Genomic DNA, 19,561 nt, shown 5'->3' with positions numbered 1-19,561 from the left:
AGGGATCACTCCCAATGAGACTCCCTTGTCCACTTGTTCCCCCACCCCCAATCCCTTCCCACCAATCTCTCTCCTGGAACTTATCCTTGTAAGTGGTACAAGTGCTGTACCTGCCCTTATACTTCCTCCCTCACCACCATTCAGGGTCACAAGCAGTCCTTCCAGCTGAGGCAACACTTCACCTGTGGGTCGGCTGGAGTGGTATATTGCTTCTGGTGCTCCAGGTGTGGCCTTTTATATATTGGTGAGACCCGACGCAGACTGGGAGACAGTTTCGCTGAATACCTACACTTTGTCAGCCAGAGAAAGCAGGATCTCCCAATGGCCACACATTTTAATTCCCTGTCCCATTCCCATTCTGATATTCCCATTTCCATGGCCTCTAGCCACAGTCAGGTTGGAGGAACAACACCTTATATACCGTCTGGGTAGCCTCCAACCTGATGGCATGAACATTGACCTCTAACTTCTGTTAATGCCTCTCCACCTTATCCCTGATTTATTTATTTCCCCCCTCCCTTTTTTTCCTCTCTCTTCCCATCACTCTGCCTGTTCTCCATGTCCCTTCCTGCTTTTGTTCTCCCGAGGCCTCCTGTCCCATGATCCTTTCCCTGCTCCAGCTCTGTATCCCTTTCGCCAATCACGTTTCCAGCTCTTAACTTAATCCCACCCCGTCCAGTCTTCTCTCATCATTTCACATTTCCCCCTCCCCCCACTACTTTCAAATCTCTTACTATCTTTTCTTTCAGTTAGTCCTGACGAAGGGTCTCGGCTGGAAACATCAACATTGCTTCTTCCTATAGATGCTGCCTGGCCTGTTGCGTTCCACCAGCATTTTGTGTGTGTTGCTTGAAATTCCAGCATCTGCAGATTTCCTCATGTTTGCTGAGATAAGAGAGTTCGCTAAATCAAGGTTTTAATTACAGATGGATGTACTTTCCGGTCCTTATCAGTTATTACCTTTGCAAGGCCCTGACATAATTACAGACAGATGTTCATTCCTGTCCTCCTCCCTTTACTCAAATGAGGGTACAATGTATAATGTTATCATCTCTCAGTGTGTCTCTCTGAAAGCCGCAGAGAACTGGTAATGAGCCTGCATTAGCTAGCCAGAGAAGTCGGGAGTTTATTTCAGTTGAAAAAATCCTATTCAGTCCCAATTATTCTTTTAGCCAGAGGTTACATAGGTTCAAAATGATTTTTTTTTATATATCCTGAATTCCTTAGGAGGTTTCAGGAGAAATACTTATGTCCAATATAGAAACTTGCACTACTTGTGCGTATTGTGGTGATGCAAAGGTTGCTGGAAACTTTACAAACGGGAAGAAGTGGAGTGATATTTGGAAATTTGACTTTTTAAAGCATTATTTAGCAAGACAACCACATATGGACAGTGTGCGGAAGCTCTGGTGAGAAAATCCTTCATTACCTGTTACAGGCCTGCTACATAGGTTTCGTGAGAGTGCAGATGAACTTGATCATACCAAGAGGAGATCAAAGTTCCTGTCGACAGTTATGTGCTAGTTGTTAAAATGAATACGTCTCTATATAAAATTCACTGTGCACATGTTGTCACTGGGTTGAAAATGCACAGTACAAGAATTATGTGCACACTGGTCATTAAAAATTAGTGTGGTCATTGGTGAAAAGGTGAGAGATCTCTAGTGTCCCTGATGCCCTCACCTACAAGGTGTGCATCCAGATGCAGCTTGTAGCCCTGCACTTTAAGGAGTAGGAACTTGAAATGGATGAATTCCAGATCATCCAGGAGATGGAGGGGATGACAGATATGACGGGAAGAGAGGTGAGTTGCACCCAAGTTGCAGGACACAAGAAACTGGGTGAGAGTTAGGAAGAGGAATTATGTTAAATAGCCATTGCAGAAAACTCTTGTTGCTGTCCCACACAACAGCAGGTGGACCACATTAGAAACTGTTGCAGGGGAATAACTTGGCAGAGGAAAGTCAAAGGGTTGATATAGGATTTGTTAGTTACAGGAACAGAACAAGAGGGGACTAATATCCCAGTGGTAAGGTTACTAGTGCTAGTGTAGGGGAGGAGGGTGATGTGGTTAAAATAAGTTGTAGGGGGAATGGGAGCCAGAATGACAGAACAGATAGTGGAGAGGGTGAATTGAATTGAATTGAATTGACTTTCTCACATACATCCTTCATATACATGAGGAGTAGAAATCTTTATGATACTTTACATCTCCTTCTAAATGTGGAATGTATAATTTATAGTAATTTATAATAAATAGTTTGTACATAGGATAGTCAACATAACACAGAAATGCAATCGCATCAGCATGAATTAATCAGTCTGATCGCCTGGTTGAAGATGATGTCCCGGAGCCTGTAGATCCTTTTGCTGTGGTACCATTTCCTGGATGGTTGCAGCAGGAACAGTTTGTGGTTGTGATGAATTGGGTCCCCAGTATCCTTTGGGCCCCTTTTACACACCTGTCTCTGTAAATTTCCTGAATAGTGGCAAGCTCACATCTACAGATGCACTGGGCTGTTTGCACCACTCTCTGCAGGGTCCTGAGATTAAAAGAAGTACAGTTCCCATACCAGGCAGTGATGCAGCCAGTCAGGATGCTCTCAATTCTGTTCCTGTAGATAGTTCTTAGGATTTGAGGCCCCATCCCAAAGTTCTTCAACCATCTGAGGTGAAAGAGGTCTGTTGTGCTCTTTTCACAACACAGTCGGTATGTACAGACAATGTGAGATCCTTGGTGATGTTTATGCCGAGGAACTTAAAGCTGTTCACCCTCTCAATCCCAGATCAATTGATGTCAATAGGGGTTAACCTGTCTCCATTCCTCCTGTCATCCACAATCAGCTGCTTTGTTTTTGTGATAATGAGGGAGAGTTTGTTTTCTTGATACCAGTCAGATATTGTTCAGACCTCAGACAGAGTCAGCAATCAAATGGTTGAGCATGGTGCGATGAATGTGCTGAGCTGTGTATATCACAATGCAAGAAGCATCGTAGGAAAGCCAGATGAGCTCAGGACAGGGAATTATTATATTGTAGCCATTATCGGGACTTGGTTGCACCCAACAGTCTGAGGTATTTAGCTGAACAAATTTCTAGAGAGATCGCAGACCATGCCAAAAAACAAAGGTTGATTCAGTAAGTGATTTTAACTTTCCATATATTGACTAGGACTCCCACACTGTAAAAGGACTCGATGGGGTAGAGTTTGTCAAATGTGCCCTTAGCCAGTATGTTGATTTCCCGACATAGAAGTGTGCAATAAGCTGTTAGGAAATGATCCAGGGCTGGTGACAGAAATTAGTGATCATATTGCCATGAGATTCAAAGTAACTATGGAAAAAGAGAGGTCTGGAGCACAGGTTGAGATTCTAAATTGGAGAAAGGACAATTTTGATGGTAACAGAAAGAATCTGACAAGTGTGGTTTGGGACAGGCTGTTTCCTGGCAAAGGAGTACTTGTAAGTGGGAGGCCTTCAGAAGTGGAAATTTTGAGTGTGTGGAGTTTGTATGTGCCTGCCAAAATAGAAGTTGAAAGGTATCTGGTGCAGGGAACCTGGGTTTTCAAGAGATATTGAGGCCCCGGATATTTTGTTCCTCTAAATGCCTCAGACTGTTGAGTGCTACCAAGACTCATTAATGACTACAATATCATAATTCCAAGCCCTCAGTTCATCTGACTTTCTATTTAGTCGACTTCTGTTGGTTTCTAAAAGCTTCCCAATAGTTTTTGCTCTTTTATTTGCCCTCTCTTTGGCCTTTATGTTGCTTTGACTTCTCATTTCAGCCACGGTTGTGTCCTCCGGCCTCTCCAATGCTTCCATTTCTTTGGGATGTATCGATCACTCATCTCCCGAATTGCTACCAGAACTCCAGCCACTGCTGCTGCATTGTCACTCCTACCAATTTTCCCTTCAAAACAGTTTTCCAAACAAGTTTGTCCAGATTCTCTGTCATAGAAACATGGAGAAATTCAGTACAGAAACAGGCGATTTAGCCCATCTTGCAATGCGGAACAAATATATAATCTGTCTAATGCAACTGCCTGCACCGGGACCATTGCCCTCCATACCCCTACCATCCAGGCTCCCATCCAAACTTCTTTTAAATGGTGAAATTGAGCTCATAGTCACCACTTGTGCTGGCATCTCATTCCACACTCTCACAACCATTTCAGTGAAGAGCTTTTCCACATGTTCCCTTTAAATTTTCACCTTCCCCATTTACCCATGACCTCTGGTTGTCATCCCACACAACCTCAGTGGAAAAAGCTGCTTGCATTTACCCTATCTATATGTAGACTTCAAACAAATCCTCAAAGCAATGTATAATTTCCTTATTTATGTTTAGAGCCTTTTTTTTTTAGATGTATATGATGAGGGGCATTGATCATGTGGATAGCCAGAGGTTTCTTCCCAGCACTGAAATGGCGAACTCAAGGGACCATAGTTTTAAGGTGCTTGGAAATAGATACCGAAGGGATGTCAAGGGTAAGTTTTTTACTGAGAGAGTGGTGGGTGCGTGAAATGCACTACCGGCTATTTGTGTGAGAGTGTTTCAGTTATTGTGGGGCCAGGCACCCAGGCAGCTCAGTGGGAACAAGGAATAATACAAATAGAGAGAGTCAAACTGAGCCAGGTCACAGATTGGAGATGACAGAAATGCCCCATTCTTATAGAGACAGGAAGAGCATCAGAGAATTTGTTGGTCATTCCAGATACCAGCACTGTGCCGAGTTAAAAATGATTTATCTCTCCAATTTGGATTGAACTTCACTGTTAACAGTGTGATGCAAGATCACACCTTCACAACTCTAGTGATCTCATCTGAAATGTTGTCCTACACCCACTGATGGATTTTGTAAATATGATTACAGGTTAAAAATGACAAGGAATTTGTCTATGGGAAGTTTGAACCTAGCATGCCAGTTTTGCGGTCTCTGTCCAGATACTTAAGAAGAGGAGGAAGGGATTCACTCGATCAACCTTCCTGCTCAGACTGTGGGGAGGGATTCACTCGGTCATTTCAACTGAATTTACATCAGAAAGTTCACGCTGGGCAAGGCCATTCATCTATTCTGTGGCTGAGAAGGCATTCAGTTGGTCATCCCACCTGTGGACACACCAGTCAGTTCACATTGGGCAGAGCCTGGTCATCTGCTGAACTTGTGGGGAAGGATTCACTCGGTTACTTGGCCTAATGGCTCACCAGCGAGTTCTCATTGGGGAACGGCCATTCACCTGCTCAGAATGTGGGAAGGGATTCACCTGCTCATCTAACCTGAAGGTCCATCAGCGAGTTCACACTGGAGAGAGGCCGTTCACCTGCTCAGACTGTGGGAAGGGATTCTCTAAATCATCTCACCTACTGAGACACCACTCAGTTCACACTGGAGAGAGACCGTTTACCTGCTCAAAATGTGGGATGGGATTTACTCAGTCATCTGAACTGAAGGTACACCAGCGAGTTCACACTGGAGAGAGGCCATTCACCTGCACAGACTGTGGAAAGGGATTCACTCAGTCATCCACACTGAAGGTACATCAGCGAGTTCACACTGGAGAGAGGCCATTCACCTGCTCAGACTGTGGGAAGGGATTCACTTGCTCATCTAAACTGAAAGTGCACCAGCGAGTTCACACTGGAGAGAGGCCGTTCATCTGCTCAGACTGTGGGAAGGGATTCATCAAATCATTTCACCTACTGAGACACCAGTTAGTTCACACTGGCGAGCGGCCGTTCACCTGCTCAGACTGTGGGAAGGGATTCACTTGCTCATCTAAACTGAAAGTGCACCAGCGAGTTCACACTGGAGAGAGGCCGTTCGTCTGCTCAGATTGTGGGAAGGGATTCACCAAATCATCTTACCTACTGAGACACCAGTCAGTTCACACTGGGGAGAGGCCATTCACCTGCTCAGACTGTGGGAAGGGATTCACTTGCTCTTCTAGACTGAAGGTACACCAGCGAGTTCACACTGGGGAGAGGCCGTTCACCTGCTCAGACTGTGGGAAGGGATTCACTTGCTCATCTGAACTGAAAGTTCATCAGCGAGTTCACACTGGAGAAAGGCCGTTCACCTGCTCAAACTGCGGGATGGGATTCACTCAGTCATCAGAACTGAAGGTACACCAGCGAGTTCATACTGGGGAGAGGCCGTTCACCTGCTCAGACTGTGGGAAGGGATTCACTTGCTCATCCAAATTGAAGATACATAGGCGAGTTCACACTGGGGAGCGGCCGTTCACCTGCTCAGACTGTGGGAAGGGATTCACTCAGTCATCTGAACTGAAGGTACATCAGCGAGTTCACACTGGAGAGAGGCCGTTCACCTGCTCGGACTGTGGGAAGCGTTTCACTAAATCATCTCACCTACTGAGACACCAGTCAGTTCACACTGGCGAGCGGCCATTCACCTGCTCAGACTGTGGGAAGGGATTCACTTGCTTATCCGAACTGAAGCTACATCAGCATGTTCACACTGGAGAAAGGCCGTTCACATGCTCAAACTGTGGGAAGCGATACACTCAGTCATCCGAACTGAAGGTACACCAGCGAATTCACACTGGGGAGAGGCCGTTCACCTGCCCAGACTGTGGGAAGGGATTCACTCAGTCATCCAAACTGAAGGTACATAGACGAGTTCACACTGGGGAGCGGCCGTTCACCTGCTCAAACTGCGGGAAGGGATTCACTCAGTCATCCCAACTGAAGGTACATCAGAAATTTCACACTGGAGTGAGGCCATTCACTGCTCAGACTGCGGGAAGTGATTTACTCAGACATCCACCCTAATGGCACACCAGCGAGGTACTGTGGGGAGCAGCCATTCACCTGCTCCGACTGCGGGAGGAGCTTCTCTCAGCCAATTCAACCAAATGTGCATCATTGTGTTCACAGTGGGGAGAGGCCGTTCACCTGCTGTGATTGTGGAAGGGATTCACTCAGTCATCGAACCCCTGTGTAACTCTTGCTTCAGCTAGCAGCTTAATATAGGGGGTGATAGCCTCCCAGCCCGCCCAAACTTAAGAAATCTCATTTGGGTGGATGCTGCTTGATGTTACAAATCAGTAACATGAAATAACAAACAGTACACAAAATGTGATTAAATGATTAAGTTTTATAATTCTTACTTTGACTATATGGTTAGTGAAGTAAACTAAAAACAAAGAAAAATGGCCCAGTCTCTCCATTCGTGTCTTCTCATCTCTCCGTGGCAAAAGACCACGAAAACCTATCTTCCAGACTGACAAGAAAGAACAACATTTCTCTCATCAGATAGCCCCGAACTCCAAAACCCTGTTATCTCTGGTCATAACCTTAACATTACTGCTGCAGAGAAATCATTACCTCAGCAGTGAAACATTGCAGAGAGGCCATTACAAGAGCAGTGAAACCTTGCAACATGTTACACTTGTGACACAATACCATGGAGAAGGTTTCAATAAGCTGTTCGCTGGATATTTATCCATCACTGTTGCTGAACACTATTTTGAGAGTAACTGTCGGTGCTGAACTCTGTAATTATTGCTGCTGCTCACCACACCCAGTTATCACCCTGGTCACTGTGCATGGGAGGAATTTCTGCTGCATATTCACCTTTAATGGGACTTGAGTTTAATATGGACTGGAGTGGAGAGCGGCCAGTGAAGGAGTGGAGCTATGAGGCTTTGGCTCGAGAGGTTTTGGCGAGCAGAGGGGGAGGACGAGTTTGATCCCAGTAAGGTAAGGCCGGGTAGGTTTCTTTAATTAATTTCATTATCTTTGGAGTTGGTAATGGAGGCAGTAGATAAGGCAGTCCAGTGCTCCGATTGTAGAATGTGGGAAGTCAGGGACAGTACAATTGTCTCTGATGACTACACCTGAGAGAAGTGCATCCAGCTGTGGCTCTTGTCAAACCAAGTTAGGGAACTGGAGCTGGAGCAGATCCGAGTTTCAGGGAGGCAATCATCCCTAAAAGTCAGGAGGCAGGTAACTGGTTAACTGTCAGGAGAGGGAAGGAGGATAGACAGAAAGAGCAGAGCACCCCTGTGGCCGTTCCCATCAATAATAAGTATACCATTTTGGATACAGCTGGGAGTGACCTACCAGGGACAAGTTGTAGTGGTCGCGTCTCTGGCACCGCAACTGGACCCTCAGCTCAGAAAGGAAGGAGTGATAAGTGGAGAGCAGTAGTGATCGGGGATTCGATAGTTTGCGGGACAGATAAGAGGTCCTGTGGGAAAGATTGAGAATCCCGGATGGTCTGTTGCCTCCTTGGTGCCAGGGTCTGCGATATCTTGGATCGAGTTCTCAGCATTCTCAGGAAAGGGGGTGAGCAGCCAGATGTCGTGGTCCATGTGGGGACCAATGACATATATAGGAGTTAGGAAAAAAGTTAAAAAGCAGGACCTCAGGGGTGGTAATCTCAGGATTGCTACTTGTGCCATGAGACAGAGAGGGTAGGAACAGGAAGTCACGGCAGATGAATGTGTGACTGAAGAGTAGATGCTTTAGGCAGGAGTTCAGATTTCTGGAACTTTGGGATCTCTTCTGGGAAAGGTCTGACCTGTACAAAAAGGACGGGCTGCACATGAACTGGAAAGGGACCTGGCGGCCAAGTTTGTTAGAGCTGTTGGGGAGGGTTTAAACTAGTTTGGCGGGGGGGGTGGGGGGGGATCAGAATGTGAGTGTAGAGTTTAGAGTAGAAGGACAAGGGCATGATGCTGTGTGTTCTGAGTTGGTGAGGAAGGACAGGCAGGCGATAAAACATAAATGTAGCCACAGAGGGGTTGAAATTTGTGTATTTCAATGCTAGGAGTATTAGGAATAAACGGAATGAACTTAGAGCATGGATCAGTACGTGGATCTACGACGTTGTGGCTGTTGCTGAAACTTGGCTGATGCAGGTACCGGGGTTTAGGTGTTTTAAAAGGAATAGGATAGGAGGTAGCAAAGGGGGAGGTGAGTAGCATTGCTGGTATCATGGCTACTATCAGGGGTCAGGGATAGTATCATGGCTATAGAAATGAAGAGGAAGTATCCACTGTGTCGGTCTGGGTGGAAGTCAGAAATAGGAAAGGATCAATTACGTGTGCTGGGAGTAGTCTGTAGGCTCCCAAATTGCCCTTGGGACAGCGAGGAGCAGATAAGGAGGCAGATTTTAGAATGGTGCAGGAAAGACAGGGTGGTAGTTATGGGTGATTTCAACTTCCCTCATATTGACTGGCACCTCCTGAATGCAAGGGGGATAGATGGGGCTGAATTTGTCAGGTGTGTTCAAGAAGGATTCCTGACACAGTATGTGGACTGGCTGATGAGAGGAGAGGTTATACTGGTTCTAGTTCTGGGTAATGGACCTGGTCAGGTGACAGACCTCTTGGTGGGGAAGCATTTTGGTGAGAGTGACCTCAACTCCCTTAGCTTTAGCATAGCTATGGAAAAGGGTAAAAACAGACAAAATGGGAAAGTCCTTAACTGGCGAATGGCTAACTGAAGGGATGAGGCAGGAGCTAGCGAGAGTAAATTGGAAACTGATGTACAAAGGTGAAAGCACAGAAGTAATGTGAAGGAAGTTTAGGGAACACTTGTGCTGGGTCAGGATAGGTATGTCCCACTGAGGCAAGGAAAAATGGTAGGAAAGGGGAACCGTGGCTGATGAAACACGTGAGGCAACACATCGAGGAAGAAGGAAGCATATGTTAGATATGTGGAGCAGGAAGCAGGAGGGGCTCATGAGAAATTTAAGGTAGCCAGGAAGGAGAGTAAGAACGGACTTAGGAGAGCTCAAAGGGGGCATGAGAAGGCCTTGACATGTAGGATTAAGGAGAACCCCAATGTGTTCTATCCATATATCAAGAACAGAAAGATGACAAGAATGAAGGTGGGGTCAATAAAGGATAATGATGTCAACATGTGCCTGGAGGCGGAGGAGGTTGGGGAGGTCCTAAGTGAATACTTTGCTTCAGTATTCACAAGTGAAAATGATGTTGGTCAGGCTGAGGTTGAAATAGAACAGGCCTGTGTGCTGGACAATGTGGACATTAAGGAAGAAGAAGTGTTGGATCTTCTTTAGAACATCAAGATTGATAAATCCCCAGGGCTGCGGACATGATATACCCCAGGTTGCTGTGGGAAGTGAGAGAAGAGATTGCTGGAGCAGTAGCTTTGCTCTTTGAATCCTCTTTGGCTGCAGGGGAGGTGCTGGAGGATTGGTGAATGGCAAATGTAGTACCCATGTTTGAAAAAGGTAATAGGGAGAATCCTGGAACTATAGACCAGTGAATCTTATGTTGATGGTCTGCAAACTATTGGAAAGGATTCTTAAGGGTAGGATCTACGAGTATTTGGAGAAGTACAGTCTACTCAAGGATAATCAACATGGCTTTGTGAAGGAAAGATCTTGCCCCATGAGCCTAATTGAGTTTTTTGAAGAGGGAACAAAAGAAATTGATGAGGGTAGCATAGAAGATGTGGTCTACATGGATTTTAGTAAGGCAATGACAGGAGCCTCACAAGAGACTCATCCAGAAAGTCAAGAGGCATGGGATCAATGGAAACTTATTTGTTTGAATAAAAATTGGCTTAAAGGAAGAAAGTAGAGGGTAGTAGTAAAAGGAAAGTATTCTGCCTGGAGGTTGGTGACTAGTGGAGTACTGCAGTTATCTGTCCTGGGACCCTTGCTTGTGTGATTTTTATAAATGACATGGATGAAGAGGTGGAAGGATGAGTGAGCAAGATTGCAGATGACATGAAGATTGGAGGAGTTGTGTATGGAGCTGTAGGTTGTTGAAGGTTACAAGAGGATATAGGCAGGATATAGAGGTGGGCAGAAAAGTGGCAGATGGACTTCAATCCGGATCAGTATGAGGTGATGCATTTTGGAAGGACAAACTAGAAGGCTGAATACAGGGTTAGTGGTCGGTTACTTAAGAGTGTGGATGGAAAAAGGGGCCTTGGGTTTCAAATCCATACATCCCTCAAGGTCGCTGCACAGGTTGATATGGAGATTACAAAGGCCTATGGGATGCTAGGCTTTATTAATAACGGGATTGAGTTCAAGAGTAGAGAGCTCATGTTGCAACTCTACAAATCTCTGGTGAGACCACACAGAGTGTTGTGATCAATTCTGGTAACCTTATTATAGGAAGAATGTGGACGCTATGCAGAGGGTGCAGAGGAGATTTACCAGGATGTTGCCTGGATTGGAAAACAAGTTTTATAAGTTGAGATTATCAGAGCTGGGACTTTTCTCTTTGAAGCGTAGAAGAATGAGAGGGGACTTGATAGAGGTCTACAAGATTACAAGAGGCATAGATAGGGTGGATAGCCAGGATCTGAATAGCAAACACCAGAGGGCATATGTACAAAGTTAAGGGAGGGAAGCTTAGGGGAGACATCAGGGGTAAGTTTTTTTATACAGAGGGTTGTGGGTGCCAGGTATGACTTGTGGAGGATAAAATATTAGTGGTTTTTCAGAGCCTCTTGGACAGCCACGTGGATGAAAGAAAAATAGAGGGTTACAGGGTGGTGTGGGTTTAGTACTTTTTTTAGGGGATTATATGGGTGGGCACAACATCGCAGGGCTGAAGGGCCTGTACTGTGAGGTAGTGTTCTATTGTTCTGTATCTATGACAAATAAATCAGTTCTATTTTAAACTCTGTCTTTGGTACTTAGTGAATTTATAACACAACTAGTGCACTCAGGCCTGCTGGACCTGGCCAGTGATTCTGTTCCATGACAGTCCTTTTAAATCCTCCCCTGTTGTTCCCCTCTTGCTCTCCCTGTGGTGATGGGTTCCAAACAGTCACCACTCTGTGGGTGAAGAGGTTTCCCTTGAATTTTCTGCAGACTGAAGAAGTCGAGATTACTGCAGTTCTGTCTGAGATGTTCTTCACTCCTCAAATCTCTGGGCTGAGGAAAAATGACATTGGGAGTTAACCTCCTTAATCAGGGTTCATTTCAATATTATGGGTCATTTTCCCTGCTTCTAAAGGGTTGTTAGAAAACACCACTGTCCTCTAGAGACTGAAAGCAGAATAGGAAACCATTAGTTGGATGTTCAATGGAGCAGGATGAGAAACCACAGGCGGGTCCACTCAGGGCCGAATTTGGGGCTCTGGATGATGGTTGGGGTAAGAACGTATGATGAGCAGAAAGGATTCAGCAGCAGGGCGTGGCAACAAATGATAGAGTAGCAACATTTGGAAGCTGATTGATGGAAAATAATTTGGTTGTCAGACTAACAACACAAACAATGTCTGTGGTGAGATGCCCCGTTGGTCGAGGCAGATGTATGTGTTCAGAATGGTTATATCCATTGAGGGAGTTGTTCCTGCTTGTTTATCCTTTAATATTATATCCGGGTGGTTACTGTAGATTATCCTATCTGTATTAACTTATTGATGATCATATAAATTGTGAGATTCTGTCCCTAACTGGATGAGGTTTGAATTTATGGAGCCTTAATGAAGTTATGGTTGTGATTCATGAGTTTATATTTTAAAGCAAGATTTTGGTGAATGATATATGCCACTTGATTGTTCCTGCATAAGTAATCCAACTGAGTTAAACTGCTGCAGGATCCTGGAATGTGTTACATTGTGTCTGGTTTCTCATGGCATTTTCTTCACTTGTTGCCTTGTTTGTTTGTATTGTATGTATTTCTGATTTTTTTATTCGTTTTGTTAACCACCTTGTCCTGTATTTCTGCAAGGAATCCCTCTGTTTCTGGGAAGAGGTCTCCAAATCTCAGTCAGGTGCTCGATGCTTCCTCGTCACCACCTCGTCTGCTCAGATCGTTGAGATGTCTCCCTTGGAGGGTCATACTCATTCCACTGGTTAATGTTTTCTTTCATATTGATAATTTATTTTTCTGAGTTAGACTCTCATTTAAGTTTTCTGGTCTGTATTTCTGATTGCAATTGCATATACACACAAGGAGCGTTGAATCCTGTTCATTTCTGATGAAAGTATATAGTTAGAAGTGTAAGGGGTTTCTTTTTCATGTTAACTGCTATGGCTAATAAAATGGCTTCTTTGTAATATTAAGTGCTGATGTAAAGGGTTCTCTATAGCAGCATATTTGGGTTTTAACCATAGATTACTTGACTTTGGATTGCCGTTGCTGAGCAACTGAATAGATGTAATTCTTTCTTGCGTGTGAAAGCTATTGTTTTTCGCAGGCTTTGGTCAGAAGGCACAGTGGGGACAGAGGGAGGAGACACGACCCGAGAAATTCTGTAAGCTGGCTGACTGAACCCACCCCAAGTGGCAGTCCGAGGCCCAGGGTCTTTAGTGAGGAGAGGGGACAAGGACAGACTTGTGTGGAGCATTTTGGTCGACATCTAAGGGTGGTCCCATTCGAGGGTCGGTGGAGTTTGGAGGACATCGTCTGGAGGAAAAGATACCTGATTCATGAGCAACGAATTATTTGTGCACAGAACTGATAGAGTTACTGTCTTGGTGCCTTTATTGCATTTATTTCTACTAACCCATCACCCAGAAGTACTTATAAAGTGTAATTATTTAATTGCATATGGTGTACTGTCTGTTATTTTGCAGTGTGGGGTACATCACACAGCATCCACACACACTCGATTACACACCTTGGCAGGAGCAAAGACTGCTCCTCCTAGAAGAAAGTGAGCTGAGCGAGCCTGAGGCTTACCAGAAGGCTACAGAAGTTTTATCTGACTGTTGTGTGATTTTTTTTTCGTTTGTTTTTCCTCTTCCTCCTTTTGTCCAAGGTAGTTTAATCTTACGTGGGTCTGAGTGTAAATAGAGTTCTCTAATGTTGTCATTTCTTATTTATCTCTGTAAATTTTACTGATGAAATGAGAGCGATATTTTCATTAAAATTCAATGTTGGTATTGATGGAAGTGTTTATTGCCTTTGTTGTATTTGTTAATTATTGAGCTCTGTTTGACAGGTTTCAGCCTTGAACTAAATTTTGGCAAAGGTTTTCCTGATTTTGCACTACTTTCTATTGTCTTTGCTTGTTAATTATCCAGATATGTGGGTATCAACGAAGAAGGATCTTGGTAAAAGAAGTGGTATTCTAAAGGTAAGGTGTGAAAACCATGGCTCATAACAGATGTCAAAGACAACATAAAACCCAACCAGAGGGCTTAGAGCAAAAATTACTTGGCAGTTAGAGGATTGGGAAGCTTTTAAAAACAAACAGAATGCAACTAAAATAATTAAAGAAGGAAAAGATGGAATACATAGGTGAGCTAGCCATTAATATTAAAGAGGTTTCCACATTTTTCTTCAGGTACATATAGTGTAAAAGAGAGGCGGAAGTGGATATCAGACCTCTGAAAGATAATGCTGGAGAGGTAGTAATGGGGTGGGGGTACAAAGTGATGGCAGGTGAACCGAATAAGTATTATAAATCACTCCTATCGAAGACACTGGCAGGAATATGGAAGTCACAGTTGTCAGTGGTCAGAATTGTAAAGTTCTCGGGAGAAGGTTCTTGGGAAACAGAGATTGTCTGAAGGTAAATAGGTCACTGGACCAGATGATGTACACCCCAGACAACTGAAAGTTGTGGCTGAAGAGATGTGGAGGCATCAGCAATGAACTTCCGAGAATCGTTAAGGAAATTATATCCTAAGAAGTTTTTTTTTCCTTCACTAATCCTCCTCTCCCAGTTTCACCTATCGCCTACCACTTCTTCCACCCCTTTCTCCCCCACTCTGCTTCCTCTGACGTCTCATCTCCCCACACCACCACCCCGACCTGATGAAGAGTCTCGGTGCGAAACATCGACTGTTTACCATTTCCCATATATGCTGCCTGGCCTCCGAGGTTCCTGCAGCATTTTGTGTTTGTGTCGCTTGGATTTCCAGCATCCACAGAATTTGAAAGAAATAAAAGAAAAAGTGGGGTCATATAATATTGCAAGAAAATAGTGGGAAGTTCGACGATTTTAAAGCTTTTACATAACCAACAGGAGACAACTTAAAAAAACACACACGGGAGAGACAAGATGAAAAATTAAGGTAAGTGAACCATAATATCAAGTATCAAAAGTTGTTTAGATATATAAAGAGTAAAAGAGAGGCAAGAGTTGATATTGTACCGCTGGAAGATGATGCTGGTGATTTGGTAATAGAGCAAAGAAATAGCGGCCAAACGTAACAGGTATTTTGTGAAAGTCTTCACTGTGTAAGACACTAGCAGTATAAGACCATAAGACATTGGAGCAGAATTAGGCCATTCAGCCCCATCGAGTCTGCTCCAGCGTTCTATCATGGCTGATCCCGGTTCTCACTCAACCGCACGCACCTTCCTCCTCAGCATGTCCTGTAATGCCCTGACTGATCAGCAAACTATTAGCTTCTGCCTCAAATGTACCCACAGTTTGGCTCCCGCCGCTGTCTATTTCAGAGAATTCCACAGATTCACTACTCTGACTAAATAAAATCCTCCTTAACTACTCGAAAAGGTTGCTCCTGAGTTTTGAGGCTGTGCCTTCTGTTATGGCTACCCCCACCATATGAGAAGTCCTCTCCTCAACCACACTATCTACACCTTTCCAAATTCGGTGAATTTCTGTGAGATTTAACACCCCTCTCCCCACCACCCACATTTATTAAACATAGGTCAGTGCAGGAGTACAGGCCCAAGGCTGGCAAACGCTCCTCATATCTTAACCCCTTCATTCCCGGAATCATCTTCTTGAGCATCCTCTGGACTCTCTCCAATAACAACACGCATTTTCTGAGATATGGGTCCCAAATACTCTCAGTGCAGCCTAAGTAGTGTCTTATAAAGTACCAGCATTATCTTCTTGCTTATAGATTCTACTTTAAATAAATGCCAGCATTGCATTTGCCTTCTTTACCACAGGCTCAACCTGTAAATTAACCTTCTGCGAGTCTTACCTGAGGACTCATATATACTTCTGTACTTCTGTTGTTTGAACCTTCTCCCTGATCAGATAATAGTTCACTATTGTTCCTTTGCCAAAATGCATTATCGTACATTTCCTAAAATTGTATTCCATCTTCCACTTTTTTGCCCATTCTTCAAATTTGTCTGTGTCCTGCTGCAATCGAATTGCTTCCCCAGCACTACCAACACCTCCACCTATCTTTGAATCATCCACAAACTTCCCACAAAGCCATCAGTTCCATTATCCAAATCACTGACTAACAATGGGAAAAGTAGCTGACCGATTACTGACCCCTAAAGACCACTAGTCACTGTTAGCCATCCAGAAAAGGCAACTTTTCTTCCGACTTGCCACCTCTTGGCTGTCAACCATTCCTCTATCCACACCAGCATTTCTTCTGATTTTTATCCTTTAAGCAGTCTCATATGTGACACATTATCAGATGCCTTCTGAAAGTCCAAGTAAATTACATCCACTGCCTCTTGTTTGTCCATCCTGATTATGACTTCCTCCAAGAACTCTAACAGATTTTTCAGGCAAGATTTCCCTGTACAGAAGCTGTGCTGGCTTTGACTTATTTTATCATTACTCTCCGAGTACCCCGAAACATCATCTGTTGTAATAGACTCAAACGCTTTCCCAGCCACTGAAGTTAGGCTAACTGGACTATAACTAGCTTTCTTTTGCCTTCATCCCTTCTCAAAGAGAGGATTGACATTTGCAATCTTCCTTTCCTCCGGGACCTCACCAGAAACAAATGATTCTTGACAGGTCATGACCAATGAATCTGTTAGCTCTTCAGCAACCTGTCTCAGGACTCTGGGATGTAGTCCGTCTGGTCCAGGTGACTTATCCACTTTAAGAACCTGAGTTTGCCTAGCACGTTTTCCTTTGTAATCGCAATGGCACTCACTCTTCCTCCCTGACACTCACGGATCTCTGGCACACTGGCGGTGTCTTCCACAGAGAAGTCGGATGCAAAGTACCTGTCAAGTTCATCTACCATCTCTTTCTCATTTGTACCCCATGAGCATCATTTTCCAGTGGTCCAATATCAACTCTCGCCTCACTTTTGCATTTTTATAATAGTTTATATTATTGTCTAGTTTCTGTCAGAATTTCACCTTTCCCCTTCATATAGTTTTTCCTTTAGTTGCTTGTTGTTGGATTTTAAAAGCTATCCAAATATCGAACTTCCTATTCACTTTTGCTACCTTATATGCACTTTCCTTGAGTTTTACACAGTCCTTAACTTATATTGTCAGCCACCGTAGCCTAGCCCCACTGTTTGAGAACTACTTCTGCGGGACATATCTATCCGGTACATTATGAACTATTCCCAGTAATGTCACCCATTTCTGCTTTGGTATCATCCCCACCAGTATCCTTCTCCAATCCACTTGGGGAATCACCTCTCTCATGCCTCTATAATTCCCTTTATTCCATTGCTATACAACACATGTGACCTATGCTTCTCCCTCACAAATTGCAGTAGGAATTCAACCATATTATGATCACTGCCTTCTAGTTTCCTTTACATTAACCTCCCTAATAATATCTGTGTTATTACACAAAACCCTATGTAAGATAGCAGTTCCTCGAATAGCCTCAACCATCAGCTGCTCTAAAAAGCCATTTTTTAAGCATTCAATACATTCCCTCTCTTGAGATCTGACTTTCCCTATTCTCCTGCAGATTGAAATCACTTACTACAATTGTGTCATTGAATTTATTACATAAATGCCAAACATTTAGGAGTACCTGGGGCAGAAGTGGGGATACATGCTTTTACGTGTTTTGAAGCTGAAAGGCCTGAAGGTAGATAAGAATCCTGGACCAGTAGGTGAACACCCCAGGGTTCAGAAAGAGGTAGCTGAAGAAATTGTGAAGGCATTGGAGTCATAGAACACTACAACACAGGGAAATGCCACTCGGCCAATCTAGTCAGAGCCAAAGCATTAATCTGCCGAGTTCCAACAACTTCCTACTGGACAGCACTAAGTTTTCTCTTAAAGTAGTGAGTAATGATCTATGAAAAATCGCTAGATTTTGGAACGGTTCTGGCGGACTAAAAAGTTGCAAATATCACCCCACTCTTTAAGAAGAGAGGGAGGCAGAAGAATGAAAATTATAGTACAGTTAGTCTGACCTCAGTGGTCAGGAATATGTTCGAGTGTATTAAGGGTGAGTTTTTTGGAAACTGTAATTGCAGATGCATGTTGAAGTAGGACAAAGTCAGCATGATGTCAACAGGAAATCGTGTCGGACAAATCTCTTGGAATACTTTGAGGAAATAACAGGCAGGATAGATAAAGCAGAGGCAGAGGCTGTTGTTTGCTCCAATTTTCAGATCATCTTTAACAAGATACCCTATGCAAGGCTTATTGAGAATATAAGGAGGCATGGGATCCAAGGGGACATTGCTTTGTGCATCCAGAACTGTCTTGGCCACAGAGGCAAAGAGTAGTTGTAGACGAGTCATATTCTGCATGGATGTCGGTGACCTGTGGTGTGCTTCAGGGATCTGCTCTCAGACCCCTACGCTTTGTGGTTTTTATAAATGACCTGGATGAGGAAGTGGAGGGATGGGACAGTAATTTTGCTGATGATGCAAAGTTCGGGGTGTTGTGGATAGTGTGGGGGGCTGTCAGAGGTTACAGCGGGTTTTTGCGAGGATGCCAAACTGTGCTGAGAAGTGGCAAATAGAGTTCAACCCAGATAAGTGTGAGGTTGTTCATTTTATCAGGTCAAATATGATGGCAGAATATAGCATTAATAGTGAGACTCATGGCAGTGTGGAGGATCAGAGGGATCTTGGAATCCGAGTCCATTGGACACTCAAAGCTGCCACGCAGGTTGACCCTGTGGTTAAGAAGGCGTACGGTGTATTGGCTTTCCGTGGGATTGAGTTTAAAAGCCGAGAGGTAATGTTGTAGATATATAGGGTCCTGGTGAGACCCCACTTGGAGTTATTTACTAAATTCCGGTCGCTTCATTACAAGAAGGATATGGAAACCATTGAAAGGGTGCAGAGGGGATATACAAGTCGTGTTGCCTGGATTGGGGAGCATGCCTTATGAGAGTAGTTTGAGTAGAATCAGCCTTTTCTCCTTGGAGTGACGGAGGATGAGAAGTGACCTGATAGAGTTGTATAAGATGATGAGAGGCATTGATCGTGTGGACAGACAGAGGGTTTGTCCCAGGGCTGAATTGGTTAACACGAGAGGGCCCAGTTTTAAGGTGTTTGGAAGTAGGTACAGAGAAGATATCGGGGTAAGTTTTTTTTTATGCAGAGAGTAGTGAGTGAGTGGAATGGGCTGCCAGCGACGGAGGTTGAGGTAGAGACGATAGGGTCTTTTAAGTGTCTCCTGGATATGTACATGAAGCTAAAAAAAAATAGAGGACTATAGGTAAGCCTAGCTAGTTCTAGGGTAAGGACATGTTCAGCACAGCTTTGTGGGCCGAAGGGCCTGCATTTTGTAGCAGGTTTTCTATGCTTCTAAGGTGCTGCTCGTGAGGCTGCTTAACAAGATCACAGCTCATGGAATTACGGGAAAGATGCTTGTCTGGATCGAACGTCGGCTGACTGACAAGGGAGAAAGAGTCAGAATAATGTGGAGAATTCTGTTTTGCTGCTGGTAACTAATGATGTTCCCTATGGGTCAGTATTGAGACCG

At 44.2% G+C, this 19,561-nt stretch overlaps 1 protein-coding gene across 5 annotated transcripts in view; it reads left to right on the top strand.

Annotated features, from left to right (window-relative positions):
* The window catches only part of LOC140722262 (uncharacterized), a 240,639-nt gene extending 226,826 nt beyond the window's left edge, over positions 1 to 13,813 (top strand). For 3 of the 5 annotated variants that reach the window (XM_073037064.1, XM_073037063.1, XM_073037060.1), the window contains 2 exons: positions 4,876 to 7,724; positions 12,695 to 13,813. In XM_073037064.1, the coding sequence (XP_072893165.1) occupies positions 5,199 to 6,794 (1,596 nt within the window). In that variant the 5' untranslated portion in view covers positions 4,876 to 5,198 and the 3' untranslated portion in view covers positions 6,795 to 7,724; positions 12,695 to 13,813. Of the gene's footprint in view, positions 1 to 4,875; positions 7,735 to 12,694 lie in introns of all 5 variants that reach the window. The other 2 variants (XM_073037062.1, XM_073037061.1) reach the window with 2 other exon arrangements.
* Positions 13,814 to 19,561: the final 5,748 nt, after the last annotated feature.

Source organism: Hemitrygon akajei, unplaced genomic scaffold (genome assembly GCF_048418815.1).
Source record: "Hemitrygon akajei unplaced genomic scaffold, sHemAka1.3 Scf000073, whole genome shotgun sequence".
Classification (NCBI taxonomy): Eukaryota; Metazoa; Chordata; class Chondrichthyes; order Myliobatiformes; family Dasyatidae; genus Hemitrygon; species Hemitrygon akajei.
The sequence above is the reverse complement of the archived record's forward strand: the minus strand, read 5'-3'. Positions and strand labels throughout refer to the sequence as shown.